At 40.4% G+C, this 25628-nt stretch overlaps 1 protein-coding gene across 1 annotated transcript in view; it reads left to right on the forward strand.

Moving 5' to 3' along the window:
* Nucleotides 1-23911, forward strand: part of MIPEP (mitochondrial intermediate peptidase) — a 99958-nt gene extending 76047 nt beyond the window's left edge. The window contains exons 17-20 of the mRNA XM_025196601.1: nucleotides 2784-2903; nucleotides 13950-14071; nucleotides 15976-16049; nucleotides 23650-23911. Of these exons, the coding sequence (XP_025052386.1) occupies nucleotides 2784-2903; nucleotides 13950-14071; nucleotides 15976-16049; nucleotides 23650-23747 (414 nt within the window). The 3' untranslated portion in view covers nucleotides 23748-23911. The remainder of the gene's footprint in view (nucleotides 1-2783; nucleotides 2904-13949; nucleotides 14072-15975; nucleotides 16050-23649) is intronic.
* Nucleotides 23912-25628: the final 1717 nt, after the last annotated feature.

The raw sequence follows: 25628 nt of genomic DNA on the forward strand, positions 1-25628 counted from the left end.
TCTCCTCCTCATCTACTGATTCCCCCTAATTTCACTATCATTGACCACTGCAGTGAAGATCTTGTTGCATCCAAAACTGCCTCTTCATACCAGCAGATGGAGAAAGGAAACAAATAAAACATCCATATCTAATAAAGAGAGCTGCTATAGGAGCACTTCAGGTTTTTCGTTGCTCAGACTGGAGACAAAAATAAATGAAGGTACTCTCATCCTCTGTCATCCGTTTGTGACACGATAAGTGAGAAGTTACCCAGCATTACATTTACTATAAGTTATCTTTAAAAAGTATGATGTTCCTAATATACTGAATTTACAGAGTCTCAGTTTATAAAAATATGCACTGTTTGTCCAGTGCATATGCACTGTTTGTCCAGTGCCTTAATTGAAAAATTATCTGCTTGGCTGATATTTTTGTACATATTCTGTGTTATAAATGGATGAGTTTGTATATGTTCAGCACCTCTTAACAGGGCCTCACCAGCTGAGTCTGAGCATGCAAAGTTGAGGCTCCAAATATTAAAGATAGTCAAAGGGGCTTAAATTTGCAAAACTATCTCAAGATCATCTAGTAAATTGGCGGAGAATACAGGAATAAAATCCCCCAAGTCCCAATACCCAGTCATTTTCTCTAACATCTAAAACATTCCCTTTTTCCATGGAAAAGCAACTTTTGAATATCTTTATCAATTTATCATTTTGGAACTATAGTTGAAAGGTTTATTAAGGCACACTATGTTTAGAAGAGTAGTCATTTACATGGAAGCAACATAATCCTTAGGAAGTGTTTACGTTTCAGATGCATAGATTTACATGAGGTTATAATCCAAACTAAATCTATAATCAATAAATAAATCCCAGCTAAATCATAAACGCTCAGTGGCTTTGGGTTTTTTTAAATTAATTTAAATTCTGAAATAAATAGTTGAGCATTATATGTTCTGTAGTCATGTTAAATAATGTAACCAGCTTTTTCATGATAAAATCAAGTTCATTGTTTTATAGCCAACATTAAATAAAACAATTTTGTAGAAGAAAAGAGTATATGTGGCCGTTTTACAAACTTTATTTTCATGGTAGTTCACACCTAGTACATACCTAATACAGGCTCCTGAATTGTTCCATGGCTCCCATGGCAATGGAGTACATAAGTAAGCACTGTTATATAACACTACTCACTGTATCACATGAAAGTTAATATAGGTCTTGCTCTTTCTACAAGTTAATTGTTCTTAAATACATGCACAGTATAACAGACAGTGATCTTTTCCTTCCTGATACAAAGAGTTGTGCAGGTTCTCTGTTTCCTTAGTCTGTCAGCAATTATTGTTTTCTCACAAACACCTGAAGGCTCCCATCACAGGGTGAAGAGGAGTAGAAGTTGTACAATATTTACACTATTGTTGTACAGTACTTTACACTCTTTCCAACCCATAAACACATTGATTTCAGTGGGTGTTGGGCAAGGACTCTATCTAGACTCCCCAGTTCAACTCACAAAAAAAAAATCCTGGGAAGTTCCCTAGGATGCTAAGCATCACTGCTGCTCCGTTGGATGGTTGGTTGCTATAGAGCAGTCTGATCTTATTTTATAGACTTCACCAATAATCTGCAGAATATCATGGATTTGGACTACTTATGTGTATCTCTTACCTTCTTTCTCCCATGACTCCCACAAAAATGATACTTCTTCACATCTCCCATTTCTAAACTTGGCAAACCCTCAGTACCCTGCATTTACATTCTGGGACCCATATAGTCTGCCTTCCACATCACAAAGCACTTGTAAAAATAGGAGTATTCAGTAGTGCTTCTTTCCAGTTTCCCTTACCTCTTACTATTCTTTGGCAAATGGGAAGACACTTTTCTCAAAGTACTCTAGTGGGTCAGTTATAGAGGATACCGCTAATGGCTGCTCAAGAGACTTCTGATGTCCGTTGTTTAGCCCAAACCTACTTCACAGCAGATGCAGTCTCTTTTGTATGGTTGAATGCATAGCACCACATGTCCTAGAGCACTGGTTCTCAACCTTTTTTGTACCAGGACCCATTTGTAAACTTCAGTGGTCAGTCTCAACCCAGTGCCCCTCACTCTTGACCTGCTGTCCCCCCACCCCCAGCCCCCCAGTGTGTGGGGCAAGAAGTAGGTGTTTGGGGGTAGGGGGAACCCCAAGCAGCCCCTCGCAGGCTGGAACTCTGTCAGCCTGCAAGGGAAAAGCCATGGCTTCCCATGTTTTTCTCCTTTAAAGGATAATCTATTTTTTTAAATTTGTTCATGACCCTTTTATATATTCTCACACTGGGTAGAGACCCATGGGTTGAGAAATGCTGTCCTAGAGAGAGCATGTTGTACTGTCCTGTGTCTGAGTTTCTTGCAATGAAAGAGTGGTGTTAGTAGATCTTTAATTAAATTTATTTTAAAACGTTTTCAATGAAAAGATGGATTTCTAGAAGCCTTTAGGAACAGGTCTCAGTTTTAAGATAGGTAAATAAATATATAAACTCACAAAAGGTGACAGTGCCCTTTAAGTGTTAAAAGATGAATCCTGCAAGATCATGAGTCAGTTGGTACCTGTTTATGTTAGTTGGAGTTAATCATTCTCAGCACATCAGTGGGACCAGGCCTTTTCCCTTTTAATCTTACACAGAAAGTAGAACAGCTGGAAAATATATGCATTTTCCAATTTTCATGAGGTATGCTGTTGCATTTATCTCCATTGGCTAACCACATGCCAAATGCCAAGAGTGTGAACCAAAGCTGAATATGTATGTATTTTATCTGTCTAGGTCTTTTATGCTGTCTTGGACCAGATTTATCATGGGAAACATCCTCTAAAGAGATCAACCACAGAAATTTTAAAGGAAACCCAGGAGAAATTTTATGGATTGCCTTATGTATCTAATACTGTAAGTATAACATTTATGCTTTAATGGTTTAAAGCAGAAAGCTTGGAAATGTTTGTGTCTTTGGACTTTGCCATTTAATACAGGGGTGGGCAAATTATGGTCCAGGGGCCTGATCTGGCCCACCAACTAATTGTATTTGGCCTGCAGGCAGGCGGCTATAAACTTGTGGGATCCGGCCTGTGGGCAGTTGGCAGCTCTGGCTCCAGCCACTATGTTGTGCCAGGCTGGCAGGCAGGACTGCTTCTGCCTGGCACTGATGCAGTGGCATCAGCTGTGGACCTAAGTGGATGCCTAGATGCCCCACCTGGAACCTGCCAGGTGCATCCACAGCTGACACTGGTGGCTGCTTGGGGCTGCTTCCACCATGCTGGGCAGGTAGTGGTGTAAGCTGCGAATGGGGCCTGTAGGCTCCAGGTTGGGGATGGGGATCAGAGTGTGCTACAGCTCTGGGCGGAGGGGGAGGGGCAGAGGAAGCAGTAGGGAGTGGGGGGAGAGAGAGGAGGGGGTTAGGGTGTGAAATAGCTCCAGGGAGGGGGAGAGAGAGAGAAGATTGGGGCTGCTTCATCTCCAGGGAAGGAGGGAGAGTAAGGATCAGGGTGTCCTACAGCTCTGCTGGGGGGAGGGGGAGCAGGGGGGAGAGAGGATCGGGGTGTGCTACAGCTCCAGAGAGGGAAGGAGGGGGAGAGACAGAGAGGATGGGGACTGGGGCATATACAGCTCCATGGAGGGAAGCAGGAAGAGAGGGGGAGAGAGATGTGGCCCTCAAGAGGACACTGACTCGTTTAAGTGACTCTCCAGCCCAAATAATTACCTACTCCTGCCTTAATAGGTTATTCATCCCTTTTTAGCAGAATTTTTATGTTTTCAAATTTTATCTCAGTATATTCCAAAACAGAAAAGACTGAAGCTGTAGGCACAAAGAGCCTTTTTTGTACCGCTGAATATTTTATGTAGATGGTGAGCCATTCTTCTTTGTGTTCACTGGGGCAGGATAAGATAAAATAAAGTGACTTAATTTGAAGCCAGGAAGATTAGAGTTGGATGGTAAGGAAGAGTTGTAAAACACTGAAGCAGGCTACATAGGAACACTGTGAAATCTTAATTTTGAAGGCTTTTAGAAACAAGTTAGGTAAACATTTGTCTGGGATGGTCTGAAGGTATACTTACCATGTGGACTAGATCAGAGGTGTCAAATGTGGCCCACAGGCTATTGGAAGTTGGGGATGTGACCTGCCACAGAACGTGGGGCCCTTCAACACTGCAGGCTATGGTTGTCAGCAGCAAAATTGGCTTGCAGCTGTTCCCAAATCCTACTGATGCCCCTGGACCATCTTAGGATCTGCTGCCGCCAAAGTCCTTGCCACCCATGGACCTGTTGTCATTGCTGCCGTGGTGGCCACAGCTGCTGCCCCTGTGCCCTGGTCTGGATCCAGACCACAAGGAGTCTAACAGTTTGCATCCAGCTTGGAGCCTAAGTGAGTTTGACATCCATGGGATAGATGATACCTTCAGGTCCCTTCCAGCTCCCTATTTCTGTGATTCTGCATCAAAGATACAGATTATTTGATTGATGATAAACTTTCCCAAGTTTCCCTATTTGATGATAAAGGCATGGAGTCTTTTGATTCTTCTTCTTTTTTCCTACTAAGCAGCTACTTATACTGACACTGTTGCCACTCTGATTATAACTCATTAGAGTGTTCTGGAAAGTGGTATACCCATCAGTCCCTCAGGAAGTTTGTGTAACCTCTAAAGAATAAGTTGGTGCTTTGCCAAACTGGAAGAAGCCCCAGTTGTTTGTGTAAAGTGCACATCGCTGTATTAGCTTTCAAATGGGCCTTCTTCAGGTATACGATAACATCAGATTTCAGGGTCTAGGTATGAGGAGAGGAATATTAAACACACACTCTGTCAACTCTGAAGAAGTTAATTTTCTATAAATAATTAACAGCTAAAAGCAGTTTGAAAAGAACTGGTGAGACACAAAGTTCAACATGCAGTTCAAAGCCGTTGGGCATTTCAGAGGGTCTTAAAGTCACTCTGAGAGATTTGTTTGGCTTTTTAAAGGGTTTCTGTTCGCTTTATGACAAATAAAAAATCCTGATAACAAGTATGCTGAAATGTTTGCTTTCTAGAAGTAATATAACACTATTCACAGGACAACTATGTCTGTGGCAGCAGAGTATTTACAGAAATCATAAGATAGTGAAATGCTTTTAAGGAATTCATTTTTACAAGCATTAGTCCCATGAAACTCAAACAAACTTTTAGTGATATTTGTGTGTAATAAGGCTGATTTTTTTTTTTTTAATTAAGCGGATACAGGCAGCACTTAAGTAACTTTTAAAGTTGATTTGGGAGCATTTGAAATAGATGTTTGTATCTACTTCCTATATCATTTAGTCAGTGTACAAAATACAGTTCTTTCTCATGCCAAATTTCTAATGTTTTCAGGATGGCAGCCTTAGTGCTATATATATGTATGTGGCAATTTAATTGTAACTGCCTGTGTATTATTATGTACAAAATAAATATCTTATAGAGGCCACAACTGATACCAAGATCCCTTTTCCTAAGGACTGTATGAGCATTTAATAAGGGACAACCTGAAAAGTCTATCTAAAAAGCAGAAAAGGGTTAGGTAGCGTGTTATGGCCCTTGTCTTTCATATGGAGAACTGAAGCTTAGAGAAATCACATGGCTGGCTCAAGGTCAAAGTCCCAGGAGTGCTAGAAGTAGGATCCTGAGTCCTGATCTAGTATGTTCAAATGCTCAGACAAAAAGAACAGAATGATCCTGAATGAACAGTGGTTTACAATAATGGTTAATGTCTCATTTCCTTTTGTAGAGACAGGTTTTACATGAATAAACTGGGAAATTTTGGCCAACATTTTATGCAAATATTTACTAGTAATTTACCACCTCTTGCAAAAATGTGTTTCTCTACATTACCTTAAAGTATTGACCTATTTTATTTAATCCCAGTATGCTACTGCTGCTCTGAAAGACAGACTGAGGCCTGAACATATGTCCAGGAAAAGCTTAGGGATACCCACATCCTGATTCTAATATTCTTTGTTCATTGTTGTATATGTGCTGCATATGTATGAATATCCAAGGTAGGTATGTCTTGGAACAGAAAGGATGAATTTGGAAGTTCTTACATTATACATCTTGTTGCTATTTTACTTTAAAAAATTATGACTGTAACATATGTACAAATAATAGCAAAGTCTGTTTTAAGTAAATAGTCCAATTTAGATACCCTAAATCTTTATTTATGTTCTGCTTTGCCTGAATTTTAAACTGATTATCTGATAAACAGTGGAGCAATATTGAACCACAAAATAATTCTCGCATCTCACTCTTGTATGCGAGTATAGGTGTAAATAGTTTTTGAGCATTTGAGTTGTGATAGTCAAATCATTTGATAGATTATAAACACAATTGTAAACACATTCTCATTTAATTTATATAATTCAGAGTCCATATAGTACATAAGCAGAAACACCTAAGTGGTTAATTGTACATTAAATTCCTTTCCTCTTCCCCAGTATAAACTCCTGTGAAAATATTTACATTCCCTGTCTTTCTAGATTTATTTATGACTTATTATAAAAACACAGAAGTATTATACATTGAACCTTGAATCTCTTGTTCAACTTCCATTCTAGTCCCTTTGATGTCTTTTAGTTGGTTTATCTTGCACCCTGTTTCACTCCTAACCTCAGAAATTGATGGTATTTCAAAATTCTGAACTATAGGCAGGATCATCTCTGGTTTAACATTTCCAACCTCTGTGTAGCCTGTTCCGATGCTTAATCAACATTGCAGGCTTCTTCCCAAGACCACAAACAGTTTACAGCACTCTTCCTTCACAGTTTGTCTAACACACTCTTCTTCAAAATAAAAAATTCACAATTGCCTCTTATACTCTTCTAGACCAAAACCTGCACCACAACACAAGGTGCTAAAAACTATAATTACTCTACTGCACAGCAAATATTAAAAACAGCAAGAAATAAAAATATGGTATTGGGTAATATTTTAAAATCTCAAAGCACTAATAAACAATGTGCACTTGTCTTGCCAGCAAGCAAAATCCAACTGCAGGCTGATGGTTTTGTTAATGCAAAACCTTGCAGTGAATCAACTTTCCAATAATATACTGTATACTAAAGTACACAATAATTTTAATTCATTAGTCCTTTTAAAATCTGGTTGAGTCTTTTAGGGATCAATGCTGAGTTCTGCATTAATTGATTTTGTTGTCATTTTGACGTTGCTGTCTCTCATAATTCACCCTATTTTTGATAAACATAAGTTGGAAACATTTTTAAAGCTTAACTGATGCTTTAGCTTGGGGATGGTTAAATTAGTAAAATCATTTCACTTTTTAAATAGCTTGTAGAACAATGTAGTTTCTTTAAAGTGCTGTTTCATATATGGGTACAGCAAATGTACCGTATTTAAAATTTTAAGAGTTTTTTAATATAAGAAAGGCTTTTGTAAATAAGAGTTTGGAAATTCTGCAGACATGGTAATTGGAAAACTTATGGTAAATAGGTATCTTATCTTTAATAATTTCAGAGGTTCAGTCATGCATCTTTATTTTTGTCAGCTATGCCATAAAAATTAACAGGCAGTGACATGACCTGCAGATGGCATATTATCTTAAGCTCTAGACTAAGCTGCAGAAATATACTGTTGTTTAATAAACTCCAGGAATGTCTTCATGAAACTTTCATAATTATTACATATATTCTTCAAATAGTGGATATTCTTAGAAAATTCTTTAACTTCATTGTTAAATTTCCATTAAGTTGCAGCTAAGAAATGTGTCCTAATAATTTGTCTATCCTGCAGCCTTTTCAACATGGTTATTCAATATGTTGGATTTTTTTAATGGTAGAGAGAAATCATTCAGTACTGGAAATGAAAAAAGTCTGGAAATCAGGAACATTTGCACCTATAAGAAATTTCATAAAATAAAATTTTAAGCTACAAGGTGCATAATTACACAGGGGTCTGGTTTTCCGTTTGCTGCAGGAAAACATGGATTTTCTCATTTGATGGAGAAAAATGTGGGTTTTCCTCTTTAAAGAAGAAAACCATGGGAAATGGTGGATTTCCGCATGCAGGATGGCAGTCTTCCAGCCTGCAAGAAGCTGTTTGGGGCTGGTAGGGTTGGGGGGGAAGACGATTGGAGGCAGGGGGCAATACGTGCATGCGCACACACACCCGGCCAGCATACAGTCAGGCAGGGTGGTGGAAGCATCCCCGGCAGCTGGATTCAGGTAGGTCTGTGGGAGGTGGGGGTTGGAGGGCCGGGGTTTGGGGACTATCCGGGATGGGGGAAGAGAGGTTGTGGCAGGTGTGTATGGGGGAGATGGGATGTGAGGGGGGGGATGAGCCTTCCCCTCTAGTAGGGGAAGGGGGTGATGGGGAGCCACATGGCAAGGCCAGCATCCCCTGTGCATGCAGGGATGGGGATCTGGTAGGTCTGTGGGAGGTGGGGGTTGGAGGGCCGGGGTTTGGGGACTATCCGGGATGGGGGAAGAGAGGTTGTGGCAGGTGTGTATGGGGGAGATGGGATGTGAGGGGGGGGATGAGCCTTCCCCTCTAGTAGGGGAAGGGGGTGATGGGGAGCCACATGGCAAGGCCAGCATCCCCTGTGCATGCAGGGATGGGGATCTGGGAGGTGCGAGTGTCCATCAGACCTCTGATTCTGCACTCAACTCCTCTGGACTCAGGACCCTCTAGTTTGGATTAGCCTGCTCCAGGCTTGTGGACCCTCTGGCCTGGCTCAGCCTTTCCCTGGGCATGTGGACCCTCTGGTCCAGGTCTCAGCCTTTTCCTGGGCTCCTGAACTCATTGCTGGGCCCCACTCTATCTGAGGGCTCCTGGGTAACTGGTTTTCTAAGTTGGCCTTGGGCCTGTCACTGCAGGGCTCAAGGCTAAGCTACCAGTGTAACAAATAAACAAGCAACATCGTAGCCCTCTGACAGGCACCTCAAACCCTCTAGGGCTAAGTACAGACAGTCAAAAAACCTGAGGCTGAATTGATTCACTCTTTGCAGGTTAGTCTGAGCTGCAAAGATTGAACCAATAAGCAAATGAACAGACATTTACTTTTGATTCAGGAAATGCAGCCACATCCCGAAAGTGCAGCCGCGTGCCTGCAGTGGCCCAAGCCAAAAGCCGAGGGGTACTACAGCATGGCTCTCTGGCATGTAGCCAGCATGGATTGTGTGTTTGCTTCCTCTTCCTGCTGCTCTTGAGGTCTCTGGGATTTGCAGCCCAGTCTCACAACAGCAAGACTCTGCAGGGTTGTTCATCACTTCCTCTTCCTGCTTCCTAACTTCTGGGATTTGTAGTCCACAGTTGCAGCCAGCACTAAGTAAGCAGGGCAGAGCATCTCCGTACCCGCGGGAAGGGAAGTTTAACCCCCCTCCTGGCCCCAGGCCCCAGCAAGGTTTGCCGGGGGCGGGGGGAGAGGGGGAGTGAGGGGGGTGGTGCAGTGAGCTAGCTGTCACTGCTCCAGCTATGGTGCAGAGGGGTGCAGCCAGCCCTGCTCTCTGGAGCAGACAGCTGAGCTCAGCCCAGGGCAGGAGAGCATGCTGGGATTCTGGGGGACTGTGATTTAACTTGAACCAGGAAGGGGTTTGGGATAGAAGTTTCATAAACCAGTTTGACCCAAATCAGTTAAATCTGATGCTACATTCAACCAGGTATATTTGAAACCAGTTTCAGCCATTTTGAAACTGGTTTACATGCACTGAATTTCTGTTACAGGTTTAAACCAGTTTCTGATCATATAAACCAGTTAATGTGTAACTTCTGTTCCTAGCCTAGGGGTTTAACATAAAACAAAGGCTGCTTGCCTGCCAAACCCAGTTTTTATCTGTCCAGGGAACTTGCCTGTGTTTCCAGGCCTGCAGAGTTGTTTAGTTAAATCCAGGTCCCTTCAGGAGCCCTGCAGCCAGGAGCTTCATGGCTGCCAAGGAGAGACTGCCTGACCGGTGCAGGCTCTGGGCTTATATAGTGCCAGCCTAAGCCCCCTTCTGGTCAGGTGAGTCTCTTGTTAGCTGCCTGTGCCACCTGCAAGCAGCCTCTTGGGACTGCTTGTGCCCTTAAAGGAGCAGCCACATCGCAGTGCCCTGCTGCAGGGAGCTCTGATTTTTCCATGATAAAAATAACTAAAATCAAATGCCAAAATATATAGGTATTTCAAATTTATTTTATTATAATGATTGAGGTACTGGGAGGCTTCCAAATTGTTTTAAAATTATAGCTATATCAATAAAACCGTGTTAAATTGATACCTTTATCTGTCTACTTCTCTCTCTCTCTCTCTCTCTCTACATATATATAGTGGCATTGCATTTTAATCATGGAAAAATGCACGCAGCTTCCTCACACACCACCCTGCACTGCTGCCACTCTGTGTACGGCTGCTGCCATGCCCCACCCCTCCGATCCCACTCTGCGTGCGGCTGCTTCCCCCTCCCAGCTCCACAGGGGTTTTCAAAAAGTTTGAAAAGCCCTGCCTCAGATAACTGGAATTTTTAGATACCTGGCACCCCCCTTACCCCACTCGTGCCAGTTAACACAGCTTTTACTGTAAATGTTTAAAACTTGACTTCCTTGGGCCAGGTTTAGGAGTTAATAGCTAAAGAGCTGGAAAAACTTGCTTGTATAATACTGAAAAGTCTTGGAGTTGGATTTGGGGAGTTGATAACTGCTTTAAGGATCGGAATAATTGGGATCCACTTTGTGTGGGGATACTGCAAAAAACCAAAAAGCTATACCTAGAGATTTGTGTTCTGCAATAGGAGACTTGTCTACAGCTTTTGGGAGTTAAGAAACTTCTTATAAAATCCTTCTTGCCCTGTAACTCAAGCAGGAAATGTGTTTTACCATTTTGGACCAGAACTTGAGAAAATCTGTCTCCTGCTTATTTGTGACCAGCCTGTTGGCCCTGAAGAATGGAGGTGTTATCGGGGATCTTTTAGTTACTCTGGGCTCAGACTGTTGAGTACCTTTAAAGATAAACTAAGCCCTTGGGTTGAATGTAGTACTTTATAGATGTCCAGTAGAAAGAACGAAGGGCCAGATGGCTGCGCTTCCTTTCTTGAAGAGCCATGCTGCTATGTCTTTCAGTTGGAGATTATTAAATCTTTACTTACTGAGGGACATAAGGCAGGATGAAGCCGTCTCCCTTATGCCAAGCTTCTGGAAAGGGTTCTCCTCCCCTAGTACCAAAAAAGCTGTGTTCTTTCAATATTTCATACACAGATTTGGAAATTATTACACTTCTAAGTACGTGGAAGAAAAAGAACAATACAAGGTTTATTTGTTTTTTTTCCCCTGGAAAAACTGCTGTATTTCAAGCTGAAACCTTAAAGCCTCTGACCTATGAGAATGATGACCTATTATAGAATAAAATAAAGACTGGCATGTTTTCCTGGTTCAATCTTCTAACATTAGTGTCCTCTCCGTCTGTTTCAAAATGTCTTTTCAGTTTAGTGATTATGGATAAATTAAGGGAGTTGCTAGAAAAATTGTAGATGTTGTATAGAAATACTGCATAACTGCAGAACTTCTTAGTGCAAGCTGAACTGAGTCTCAAACCATGTGCTCTCCTAGGGTAGGATAATTGGGTTTAAAATTCATTTTTAAGAACTTCCATCAAGTCACAAGGCACTTTTTAGTGTGATTTTTAGATATTTCATTCCAGTGAGAAAAATTTTATAAACTGATTAAATTTTCTTTCATTGTGTGGATTATGCTTTGCACTGTGTTATGAAAAGCCTCTTTTTAAATGAGGTCAAAGTAGGATGCGTTGATTTATGCTGTTGTAGTACAAACCAGGAATCCATTTTCCAAACAGTTCTTTGGGCATTGTATAGTTTTAAAAATGTACCCCTCTGTGGTGTTAGGTGGGAATATTTAACATTTCACAGAGAAAGGAGCAGCCAGCTTCATCTGTCATCATTCTCTTTGTGAGGATCTGAGCCAGTGGGCAACAAATTTTCTGTTCGACTTGAAGCAGAAACCACAGGTGATTTTTGCACCAAAAATCTCTCTTAATCAGTAGTTTCAGTTGACGTATGCGTCAAAAGTGCACCAGCACTTCATAAAGCCCAACAAACTAACTTTGCCAGTCTCTACTCTTAAAAATGAGAGGACTGCTGTTTTTGATTGGGTTAAATCAAACTTTTAGATCTTGTTTTTTGGTCCTGGATTTTAACTTCCAATATGCTCCTAGCTTCTTTCTGCTCAGTCTACCTCAGAACTTTATCCAATAGTGTTAGGAGGAACACCCCCTCCCTCCCTCCCCAAAAAACAAAAATAACCAAAAAAACCCCAACAGTCCATCGATTCTGATTGGAAACACCTCCACAATGGACTCATTTATCCTTCAAATCCCCTGTTAAAATTCTCCTTTGTTGTAGTGCCTGTAAAAATCTTGACAGTGCTTACTTCGTGTGTTGAGACCACTGCCTACCATGCTGACCAGAATTATATCATAATGCCTGTATCAATCACATCTTATAGTTTCATATCTTGTCTACATTTGAATTATAATTTATTTCAGAGTAGAGATTCACCCTCTTTCCCCCTTCCCCTCTGCCCCAGTGTTTAAGCAGCACCTAGCACAAGAGTGTTCTGCTCAGTGACTGAAGTTCCTATGCACTGCAGTAATAAAAATAATTAAACAGTAAAGTGCACCTGCCTTACCCAGACTCCTACATAAAGCCTTCATAGAAGTTGAGGGTCCTTATGTGGGCCTCCCTCCAAGCATGCTTTCTAGTAGCAGAATCTGTTGACTTTTGGACTGTGCTCATGGGCCTGCTTTAAAGGAAGAAGCTGAGTCTGAAAAGGATTTCAAAAGATTCTTTACTGCTGCTCCCTCCTTCCCCTGCCCAAAAGACTTCAGGAAAGGTTAGGTGTTTCTGACCTTGTTTCCCAGTTTCATATGGAAGAGGCTTCCTCTCTTTCATACTTTTAACATTCAAATTATTATCCAGAGAGGAGACTGGATTACATTTAGACAAATAAGTGGTGTGAATTGACTGCCTCTTACCTTCCTGAGAAGGAGCCAATAAGGCAAATAAGGCTTTCTTGTTCATCCATTATTCCTTGGGTGTAACTTACTTTGAAGAAGCATGTAAGAAGACTGCAGGGAAGCATATGTGTTTTCAGTTTAAATTTGCTGTCCTTTCCACATTACAGGCAGGGAAACTCTAAAAACATGGACATTTTTCTTGTGTGTAGAACAGATATTTCCAAGTTTCTCTGTTAAAGAAACAGCCAAATAGTAAACACAAAGCAGCATTAAGAGGGGAATCCACCTGCCCTGGAATGAGTCAGAAAGCTAAGTGACAGCTCAGACAAACAATTATATCATTACAGCCTAATCTGTTACAAATATATAAACAAATCTGCAAACAATGGTCTGGCATGTGGATGTAATTCATCTACCTCTGAGCCTGTATTTTGGTATGTGGGAAAGCTGTACTTTATATAGTACCAAATACAAGCCTCTCCTATAATTTTGTTTGTGGCAAAAGCTTATGGATTTAACTTTTTTCAAATGTGGCACTGCAATTATCCATGTGGAAAATGATAAAACATGGTGTTGCTTGTAATAAGTGGATTTCTTTTTTTTTCTCTTAACCACAAATAGAAATTTAGTCATACTTAAATATGTCCATATTTTATACTATTTACACTTACTTTTCTCTGCTTTTGACCTTGTTTACTCATATGATGCTGATCACCATAGCACAAAAATAATGTTTTGCTCAAATAATACTAAATAGAATAAGGTTTTTATATTAATTTTTTGGCCATTTCTCATTACTAGCATCAGAGTCTTTCATTTATATTATTCTAGCTGTCACTGTATTAATTAATGGATTCAATGTCCAGTTTGTGCACTTTTTGCCAGAAAGAATCTGTTGTAAGGATAATATGTAACATCAAAATAATATGATGGATAGAAGTGACATGAATTCCATTGATTCCTTCTCCTTATAGGCTTGGCAGCTGAGATTCAGCCATCTTGTGGGATATAGTGCTAAATACTACTCTTACCTCATGTCCAGGGCTGTCGCCTCCATGGTGTGGAAACAGTGTTTTGCTCAGGACCCATTTGACAGGTAAAAAGGGAAAAAATGCACAGAGCGGTATTTAATGGCCTGCTTGTTCTGACAATCAGGAAGCATCCTTGCTATATCTGTATTAACATCTTGCATTCTTTTTTATCCCATTCCAATTGTTTTGCACTGTGGTTAATTTTAAAAAATGTAACAAAGTAGAAGCACAGGTGTATTTTAGAACATGTTCAATGATGCAGAGAATTCAAGCCAGAATTTTAAAACATAGGTTCCAGGTGAGAAGCACCCAAATTCATAGTTAGACCTCTAATTAAATAGCTTGATTTTCAGAGTGGCTAATTACCTGTAACTTTGATTGAAGTCTGAAGGAGCTGTAAGTATTAAACAAACTTTTTATCACCAACTTCAAAGCCTTTACCTGGTTATTTCCCTTTGCATTGCATTTCTCTGCTCTACCAGTCTACGTAGCTCTATTTGCTTGTTTGTTGGCTTTTTGTAGCATCTCTTCTGTGCCTTTCATTTTCAGCCTATTTTGCATAGCATAGCCTCCCTGAGCTCATCTGTTGCAAGTCTTCTTACACTGTGTGAATCTAGGTCCCATTTAGGGTATGTCTACATTGCACTGTTTCTGCAGTGCCACATAGAAGTACCTAAATTTACTCAGATACTTGTTGTAGAATGGTTACAGTAGTAGGTTATAAATAATCCATGGCAGAACATTATTCTTATATGGTTTTACAGTTTCCAGTACTCAAGCTGGCTAGTTCAGGTATTTCTGCATGACACTGGCATTGCGCTGCATAGATGTTCCTTCAGGGGCAATTCTACCATGCTGCTTTCAGTGGATCTAGCTGACTTTTATGTCAATTGCCAGTTCCTCTTCCGTGTAGCCTCTCTTGATTTGTCTGTCCACAGATAGTAAGTTGGTTGTTGCATTGTGCAAGCTCCTTTTTGCATTGAATTAGCATTTAATTTAAATATCATGTGGGCTCTCAAAATCAGTCTTATTTATAGAAAGCGTCTTTCAGCACTTCAGACATCCTTTGTTTTAACGTGTGATGTTTAAAATTCAAACTGATTTCTGAAAACAAGGAAATCCTTCCAGATGTGTGAAAATTGATGAAAATAAACAATAATATCTGCATTTCCTGATGTTTTCAAAGCTATTAATTAAATGAAGCCACAAATGTCACTTCAGATGTAATGATCAAGCTGGGATCCCAAATGTGCCTAGGGTAGTCACCTGCTCCCCTCATGTATAGGAACTAGGAACACTGAGGATATTGGATCCCCTCATGTGACTCATGCAACACTCTGGGAGACGTGTGGAGCATTACTGGTTGATTCTCGGGGATGCTGTAGGCAGCCATATCTGAGGTATTACTTGGGCATTTCATCAGCTACAGATAAAGTTAATGAGACATGAAAAGTTTGATGAAGTATTGTATATTCAGCCTGCTGAAGGGAAATAAAACAAAAATAGAAATGTATTCACAGGTCCTTATTTGAATAAGTCTGACAAATGGATTTTTTCATTATAAAATCATTTATAAGGTTATGTTATTCTTTTGAGGATATGTTGTGAAATGAAAGATACCAGACCATTCTTATAATTTAACTGAGTACTCTAAGCAGCTACAGGAAACTTTTTAAATTTTTCTCTTTATTGCAGCAAATGCTAAGAAATACTTTGCCAAGTTAAAATATTAAATAATAGCAACTTATTTTTATCACATTTATCCAGCTCTGTCCTTTATATTGTAATTTTAAGTAAATTCTGCAGTTCTGGAGTCAGTGGAATGAAGACAGCTATTGCTTCATGGCAGCAGGCTTCATTAGATCTATTTCTGTGTCAGTTCTTTGAAGAAGCTGAAGACAAATGCGAGTGAAAGCCAAGCAGGTTGTGAATGCAGTTGGCCATAATCTTACTATATCTGTTCCTTCAGGGCAATGGGTGAACGTTATCGCAGAGAGATGCTGGTACATGGTGGAGGAAAAGAGCCCATGCTCATGGTTCAAGGTAAAAGGAAAAGGAAGGTTGCTATTATTATTTTTCAGCCAGAATGTCCCTTGTAATTTTAACAAACTTCTGTGGTTGCATCTTAAATAAAGGTACTTAGCTGTGTTAATCTGAAGTCAGGCAGAAAGAAGGCAGGTTAGATTTACACCTTTATAGACTAAATCAGAGATGTGGGGTATAAGCTTTTATAAGCAGATGGCTAGTAATCAATAATTTAATGGTATTTTTGTATTCGATCCTTTATATCTAACCAGTGTTTTCATAGAATTTCTGCAGGGGCTGTGTTAGATTTATCTGATTAGACAGACTAGTCCTTCAATTATGCTTTATGGACCACTAATTTTGCAACTCCAGCAATAGGAACAGAGTGATGGAAGGGGGATGTCTTATAAAATATCCTCAGAACTCAGAGAATCATAGAAGTAGGGTCGGAAGGGACCTTGTAGATCTTCAAGTCCGACCCCCTGCCTGGGCAGGAGAGAAACTGGGCTCAAGTGACCCCAGCCATGTAGGCATCGAGCTGCTTCTTAAAGACCCCCAGGGTAGGAGCCAGCACCACTTCCCTTGGAAGTTGGTTCCAGATCCTAGCCGCCCTGACTGTGAAGTAGTTCTTACGGATGTCTAATCTAAACCTACTCTCCAACAACTTGTGGCCGTTATTCCTTGTTATCCCGGGGGGCGCTAGGGGAAACAAGGTCTCCCCCAAACCCTTCTGGTCCCCCCTAGTGAGTTTATAGATGGTCACCAGGTCCCCCCTCAGCCTTCTCATGTGAAGGCTGAACAGGTTCAGGTCCTGTAGCCTCTCATCGTAGGGTCTGCCCTGCTGTCCCCGGATCATGCGGGTGGCCCTCCTCTGGACCCTCTCAATGTTGTCCACATCCCTCTTGAAGTGGGGCGCCCAGAACTGGACACAGTACTCCAGCTGTGGCCTGACGTCAGTGATGACTCCAAGATCCCTTTCTGCCTCTGTGCTCTCAAGAAGGGAGTTTCCCATCCTATAAATGTGCTGCTGGTTACTACTGCCCAAGTGCAGCACCCTGCACTTGTCCATATTGAAACGCATCCTGTTTTTGTTAGCCCACCCTTGCAACCTATCCAGGTCTTTCTGCAGTCTTTTCCTCCCTACTAGCGTGCCCACCTCACCCCAAATTTTGGTATCATCAGCAAATTTAAACAGGTTGCTTTTCACCCCATCGTCCAGATCGCTGATAAAGAAATAGAACAGTGCGGACCCAAGGACCGAGCCCTGGGGGACTCCGCTGCCCACTTCCCCCAGGTCGAATATGACCCGTCCACCACCACCTTCTGAGTAGGACCCTTCAGCCAATTTGCAATCCATTGGACTGTGGATTCAGTCAGGTGGTTTTAATAAAGGAGGGGTGTTCCTTTATTAAACCAATTTTTAGCTTTGGCCAGATTCATTTTTTATTTTTTAATAATTTTGATAGATATTATTGATGTTTATTTTTAAGCACTTATTTCAATTTGTGTTAATTACATTTTCAGGGTTGTACAGTTTAACTGCCTGCTGCAACAAATATAACTGCTCTAGGACTGCCATCAGTCTTGGCTTCATTCTCCTGTAGTTCCCTTGTCCGTTCTGTCACTTCCTCTCCCTTTGTTCCCAGTCCCCTGGGGTTTCTGGGATTTGCTGTCCAAACTACAGTCAGCACAGTTCTGTAGGACTGCTCCTCCCACTGTCACACTCCATCAGCCATCATTTTTCTTTCATCCCCTTTCTATAAATTTTGATTATTAACGATGGAAATATTTTTCCTTCAGTCTGAATGTGAAGTGAAATTGATGCTTATCAACATTTACCGATAAACACTGAATCTGCCCGAGCCTACCAGTTTTGTATAATACATGAAATGTCAGCAGTAGCTGGTGCTGCGAGTGCTGACAAACAGGAAGTCTTTGTGCCATCTCATTATCATAGCACTAAAATACTTCAGCCTGCACCAGCACTATGACTACTCACTCTCAGTATACAGCAAGAATAAAGATTATTTGGTGTTTCAGCTAATATCTCTTCTAGCCCTGCTGTTATCACTTTTAGTAGTGGGTTGGAACTTGTGTTCTAGGATCAGCAATTGAAAAGTTAGATTATGCATTATCTTGAAAAGAAGGTAAAAGTGATGAAAACAACCTTCAGACATTCTTTGTTGTCTGCCTCTTAAAATCTCTTTGCATTATGTGATCAGAGTAAACACCTTTCTCCCGACATTGAGCACATATCATAGTATGTAAACTATGTAAATGTCAGTGTTGAAACATATAAGCTAGGTGCTCAATGAAAGAATGCTTTATGCTTATACAGTACCTTTCCTCTGAGCTCTTAAAGTATCATTAATTCATTAATGTCAGTTAAGTTTCAAAACGTTGATTTTGGAATAGTTAAGAGCCGCCTTCCTTTGGATCTGTGGGAGAGAAACTTTCTCTAAGAGACCTGAAGAAGGGTATTGTGATATCTGAAAGCTTGTCTATCTCAATCATGCATTTAGTCCAATAACGACATTATCCACAAAAATCCTTTTCTCTTAATAACTTTTTGTGGGTTCTCTGGAACAAAACAAGTCTGCGGAGAGTATTAAGCTGAAGAAAGAGAGCGATAGCAGTGCAAATTGAAATTGAGGACAAGGACAATGGTTAAACAGGCAATGTAGTAAAAATCATGCCAACAGGTCTGGCTAGCAAGTAACAGGGTGGTGAGGTTGGCACTGCTGCCAGAGCAGTGGAAGCAGTAAGGGGTTGTGAACCCAGGACAGTAACTAGGAGTGGGAAAGAAGGGTACTTTCCTGAGTACCAAGTTAGGAGGGACACTGGAATCACCCCCCATCTCCATGTAGGCTGCATCCCAGCAGCAAGAGCCGTCCCATGGCTACGCAAAACAGCACCTTGTTGTTGCTGCTGTCAGTGCTGTTGCTGCTGCTTCTTTAAGAGCAACAGTTGGCGTGGGCAGGGCATATGGCAGCAGCAGCTCAGCTGGGGTTCCCTTGTTTAGGAGTTCCCAAGATGGGTGGGATTGCTGTGCTGCACCCCATCCCATGTGTCCCATCCCCCCCCCAAAAAAGAACTCTGGGAACCCAGAATCCCTGCACCTTCCCACTCCCCCACTCTTGGAAGTGTGACTCCCTGCCCACCCCCATCCCCACCCCCCAGCTTTCGCCCAGAGAGCAACTCTGCTTGTTACAACTCTGTGTAAGTCAAACCAAAATGTACTTATCAAATTAGCAGGAAAAATGTGTTTTTAGTTTAGTATTGTTTTTGCTTTAACGCTTAAGCAATTTATTTAAAAGAATGTCAGTGCAAAACTTAATAGCATGCTTGAATAATGGTCACCTAAAACACTAATCTTGTCGAAATGGAAATTAGGGTTTGGTGGCTTTTCATCTTATTCGACACCCATGTGAGAGCAGGAAGTGCTTTTGTCTTTCTTACAGCAGTTTGTGAATATTGTAGGCCAGAGTTCAGCAACATATGGCCTGCGGAGCCTTATATAAGGAGCTTTTACATGAATGATAAATGTGGTTATAACATCAGCTATGAATGGCCATAAATATTATTCCAAACTAAACAGAAACAAAATAATTACAAGGTTCCAAGGGGGCAGAGGCCATGTTTTGCCACAGGTTTTATAATTTTCCATTTACAGGTGATTGTAGGTTATGGCTAACCATGTCTGGAAAGGGTGTGGTTAACCTCAGTGCTTTAATGTGGAAGACAACTTCAAAGCAGAGGAGGTGAGCAATGCAGTTGCCCTAGGCTTGGGAGAGACTGACTTGGAATAGGAATCAGGCTGAACTTGTAAAATATGCTCACAGTTTTGAAAGCTGCAACCGCCAGTTTTTGTGACCATCTTACTGAATCATTTAGATTGAAGTGTTATGCAGCACCCATCATTTTTCAAGACCTGCAAAAAGTCCCCTTTGGCCTTAAAATCTCTGATCCTGTGGTGTGACCTATATACAGGAATAGTTTGAAACACTGCTGTAGCATAATTCTAAATTGTAATTTTGGACTTTTACTGTGTTCAGTGTTTTATTTAGTAAGGGCTTTCTCTTTTCTTGTCATTAGACAGTCTACAGTCTAGTCTTCTACAGTCTCTTATACAGATCTCAGTCTTAACCCCCTGTGGCTTAAAAACAGTGGTTGACACCACCTCTGCTGCTGGTATCTTTTTAAGTAATTTTCAGTTCACTTGAATCCAGTTTGAAATAATTTTTGAGTAAGGTTTTTTGAGGCTTCATTTAGCTATATTAAAATAAACTTATAGTTATTTTCTTTCCCTTTGATTTACTGTAATTTTTAGTGGGAGGATTTTTATGATAAGTTGTTATTTTACTGAAGAGATAAATCAGATTGTCTTGGGTTTGCTTCTTCGGATCACATCTCTTTATTTTCAAACTGACTTGCATGTATTTTTTTCTTTTTAGTACATATCTTCATGTCATTTTTTGTTGGAGTTGTCAACAGCACAATAAGTTTGTTAACTAATTCTTTTTGACAGAACAAGTATGTGTCATTTGGTTAGGCTGATTTTATACAATATATTACTTTTTAAAATATTTTTTGATTTTTTTTATCAATATTTTGAAGAGAAAACCAAAAAAATCACTTGTGTTCTGTTAAGATTTCTGTTACCTGCAAGAAGGCGCACAGCTTTTGGAACAAATGGTTCTGTTAGAGGGACAGACTACAGGGAATCTTGCAGCCTGCTTGTTGTGGCTGCCCATAAGTAGTATAGCTTCAGTGGAACCATGTTTTAAGCTTGCTAGTAATTTTTAGAGGACTTCTTTAAAAAGGTATCTCCATGGCAGGGAAAACTACTGGGAAATAATGCAGACTTAAGCTGATGGTGTGGCAAGATGCATAATCCACTAAAGAGCAGGAGGTCTTCCCACAGAAAATCCCCTCTGTACATAGGTTGTGGATTTTTGGGGTGGATTGTTTTTGGATTGTTGTTTGCAGATCTGTAGTCAAAATGGTGTTTGTGTTTCTATCTACCCTAACTGCTTTCAGCACACCATTGTGTGTTTCCACCCACATAAGGTACATGTCTAAAAGGCACCTCCTTTTCTTGATGAACTAAGGGTGTGGACCAGTGTACACTTAGAGTGGCTTTAGAAGGGTAGGGGGAACTGCTGCTTGGGAGTGCGTGGCAGCTATTACACTGTAACTTGCATCTACAATGAGCCTGTATCCATACAAATGAGCTAAATTGCCCTCACTTTGGCTTCACACAGGCATTCATTTCTGTTTGCAATATTTGAGAAATTGTGACTGCTGGAAATTGTTCTAGGTGGGGGAGCAGTGCATATATTCAGCCTGGAGCCTCCCCCTCTTCCCTGCTCTCAGTCCCTTCCCCAGATTGAGGAAGGCATCAGCTGTTCCACTTCTCTGGTCCTGGGGGTACTGGAGTAGTGGGACAAAGCTCCCTACTTGCTGCTCAGACTTGGGAGGCCCTGGTCTGGGGAGCCAATGACACTGTAGGTATGTGGCTCTTAAAGCGCCATGCTGAAAGAGAGAGAAAGTAGAGGAGCTTTGCCCTGCTACTCCCCTCCCCTTCCAGGCCAGTTGAAGGCCAGGCCAGTTCCGACACTGGGCAGTCCCCAGTCTGGGGAAGGGTCAAGGAACATTACCCCGCTGCTCCCCTCTCCTCCCTTTGTGGACCACCACGGATGTCTACAGGCATACATCTTATGTGAGAGTTTCTCTCGCACAGGAAATCTTTCAGGTGGACACATGGAAGATCTTCCAGAAGGGGCATTTTTTCCCCATGAGAAGTTGAGTGAATGCTTATACACTTGCAGTTGCCACTAGGAGAATATTTTGAGTATACTAGCATGGCTACAGGCTCATGGACATGTAACAGCTGCTGCAAACTCCCCGGTAGCAGTCCGTCTCCCATTGAGAAGCCACTCCAGCTGTATGCTTGTCCATGTCCTAAAAGTACATTGAATACTTTATTTTACAAAAACTAGGGCAGTGATCATGGTAGGCCATTTAAAAAACCCATTTATTTCCCTTTGGTTTTGAAAATAACCAAATGCAAATATTCTTTGATTACCTTTTAATGCCATCTTTACTGTGAACTTTTTGTTTTTCTTGTAATTCATGGTGTTAACCCACGGTGTTATGGCAGTTCATGTTGATGCTTGCAATACATGTTTAAAACTAACTAAGATCAGGATGCTCTAAAATCCTAGCAAGGAAACTATCTGGTTACTAGGGACAATTCCCTGGAGACTTGGTTTCTTTTCTTCTTGAATCATTATATTTAGCAGTTACTGTGCTTACAAGAAACATTGAATTGAGCCAGTTGGCTCTAGTCAGATTTTATTGAAAGATGCACTGAAAGATTTTGTTGATCATAAATGCCACTATTATTATTTCTATCGAAACTGAATAGTCTTACAGATGTGAAAGAATGCAATGATGTGCACTAGGTGTACTTATTCTAAAGGGAAGAGCAAGGTTATATTTACGTTGGCAGTTGTGTCAGAAAGAATTAATCACTTCAAAGCCACACAGCAGTTACATTTTATTTACACACACTGGATCTGTATAAACTGTTCTTGATTTTTTTCCACTACACGTGAAAAAAAAATTATGTTTAAAATCTTAACAAGAAGCCACTCAGCAAGTTAGCGTCTTGCATTTGTATTCAACGGACCACCCAAAATAATTTAAACAATATAATTTTATGCTTTTAAAGAAAATGTGTTTTTTCCTGTTGCAAATCCAGTTTGTGTTGACCGTTTGCTGCCAATGCATGTTGACAAACATTGTCTGATTATTTTGTGAATTGATTGTACTTTATTAATAGAGACTAGTGTCTTTTTTTTTTTCCAAGCAAAGATTTGAAAAATAAATGTTGCCACTCAGGTTTTCTGTTCTGATACAGTAGTATATTCTAGGCATTTCTAAATTTATGTAAAATAGAATAATGGTGTATAAACAAAGCTGAAGGCTGCATTTTTTTTTAAAGTCAGCACCATAGGGTGCTGCGTTGTAATACCCCAGTAAAAAAAAACAAACCCCATCTTGGTACTGCTTGTACTGTGTTTCTGAATTGAAGCTTGAATTTGCTGACAATATGACGAGAAAATGAAATCACCTGACAGGATTTTAAACTATACGGTCATGTGATGTGCTTCACTGATGATAAATGTATCTTAATGGTTCTTCAGGTGAGAGGCTGGGCTTTTTTTTTTAGTATAATATGGGGTATCAGGATAGAGTAGCTGTTTTAGCAAACAAAAACCGCAGCTTGAGACTCAGCAGACATATGGCTAGTTCCTGGTGAGCTGCAGTTTTTCCTTGTGACCATTTGCAAACCAGTCTACCCTGTGCCTTAGTTATCTGCTTGTGAAGTGGAGATCATTCTTGCTGGATCACAGGGATACTAATGAGGAGCATGTGAGGGATGCTGATACTCTGAGCACTAGGCAATTCCCATGTAGAATGGTTACCTCTTTCTTGATTACGAATCCTAACAACTCTAATGAGCAAATTAGTTCAGGTTAAACATAGTCTTTCTCAATATTTTAATGTTTGTATAATTCTTGCTAAGAGGCTGTTGTGTTCCTTTTCATAGGTATGCTTCAGAAGGCCCCATCAGTTGAAGACTTTGTGGATGCCCTTGTTTCAGACTTAGAACAGGACTTTGAGACATTTTTCATGGACTCAGAATAATGTGGGAATTAATGGAATACTCAAAAGGTGGATGACATATCTTAGTAATAATGGACATAATGCTACTACTGTGTGTGTTTGTTTCTGCCTCTCAGTGAACACTTCTGAAACAACTTGAGAAAATTTATATTGGTAGAATTTAAAAATAAATAGTTTTAATGGAACACATGTGGCTTCATTTAAGAAGATGGATTAAAGTTTCCAGCAGCTTTGCCAAGGGTGTGAGGTACAACCTGTACCTCTGATATACATATACCTCTTTGAAAATTTGATCTTTGTCGAGGATCTGGCCGTTTAGAAATCCAACTGGCACCAAGGTGGGTGGTAAGAATGATACATCTTTCAATACACAGTTGCTGAATTCAGAATTAGCAACAAAAAAAAAAAATCTAATGTCTCGACAGAATTGTTTATCTGGTCCCTCTCACATTGCCCACACCACTACCTTTGTTGAATTTGTTCAATCTTCTTTTTTATAATTCTGAAGACTAGAGGTTCTTCACCAGAGGATGGGAGAAAAGCAGCCTGATCTGCTACGTGGAGAGGGGAAACTGGAGAAAAGTGAAATGAATGAAAACCAGAAACATTTAAGATGGAGCTTATGAAGGAGCATGTGGGGAAGAAAGATCTTCCTAAAGGCTTTTGGATGAAAATCTGGATGTAGTGGTGGTAAGAAAAAATTGAAAGGAAGAACTATGGTGCAAATACAGAAATGGAATTCAAGTGGAGAGCAGAAAGAGAGCAAGCAGAGCCTTAGAAAACAAGACTTACAAGACTAAATAGAGGGTGAGGGTCAGGAAGAAAGTAACAGGTGCTTGACAGGCAAAATTAATATGGAAGAGAACTAGGAAAGAATGAAAAAGGCTGCAAATAATTTAACCTTCATTGAAAAATATTACACTGTGGGAATTTTTATCTTTGTCACTGGTTGATTATGAAGAAGAGCGTGCTTGGGCGTAAATTGTTAGTTCAGCCATCCTCGTACCGGTTTGTCACCATTTTGTTATGCTGTGTCCTTTAACTTAATGTGAAATGTCTGCTGTCATGCCATTTCTTCAGTGTGTACAACAAGCTAACTCCTGTGGATACTGACTTTTTTCATGATTATTGTTATTAACTGTTGATGGAGACTAAACAGGAATATAGTTAGTTTACTTTGGAAAAATATCAGTGTGTGTAAGCAGTGCCACCCCCTCCCCCAAAATTAATGTCTACATACCCATGATCTACTATTTTCTGTACTTATTTCATCCCTAAGAAGGAAGTATAGCAACTCACGTAAATTTAGCCCACAGTAGTTGAGAGACTTCTGTAAAAGAAATAGGAATAAACTAAACATAAAAACATCAATATTCACAATAACTTATTTGATTTGGAGGTAGATGCTAATAGTACCCATGCTTTGAAGACTCAGACTTCTCAGAGGTTACGCTTATAAATAACTTTGAGCGTATCTGCCCTTCATGGAATAGGTATAGGGGATTTGTGTTAAATGGAATGGCAGGATATCCGCGTGGTTTTCTGAATGTCAGGGTTGAAATAATTTATTACACACACTCTGCAGAGAATCACACTGCCATCGTATCTATCCAGGTCAGTGCATGTTTGAATGATTCATGACGGGAGCATTAAGTACTTGTTATCAACAAAAACTCGCTGCTGAGCAGTATTAAAAGAATTTGTGAAGTGCCTAGCATTGGTCTCTGGGACTTCAAACACTACTGTAATACAAATACGTTGTGACAGTCAGCAGCACAATGAAAGCATTTAAAGCTAAGAAATCCCCATTAACTAGACTGAAAACCATTTAAGTTTTATTTGTTGTCCTGGTCTAAACAAGTTTAGGATATGGACCAGTGACTATATTACAGTGAAGTAAAA

The sequence above is a fragment of the Alligator sinensis genome, unplaced genomic scaffold (genome assembly GCF_000455745.1).
Source record: "Alligator sinensis unplaced genomic scaffold, ASM45574v1 scaffold777_1, whole genome shotgun sequence".
NCBI classification, from domain to species: domain Eukaryota; kingdom Metazoa; phylum Chordata; order Crocodylia; family Alligatoridae; genus Alligator; species Alligator sinensis.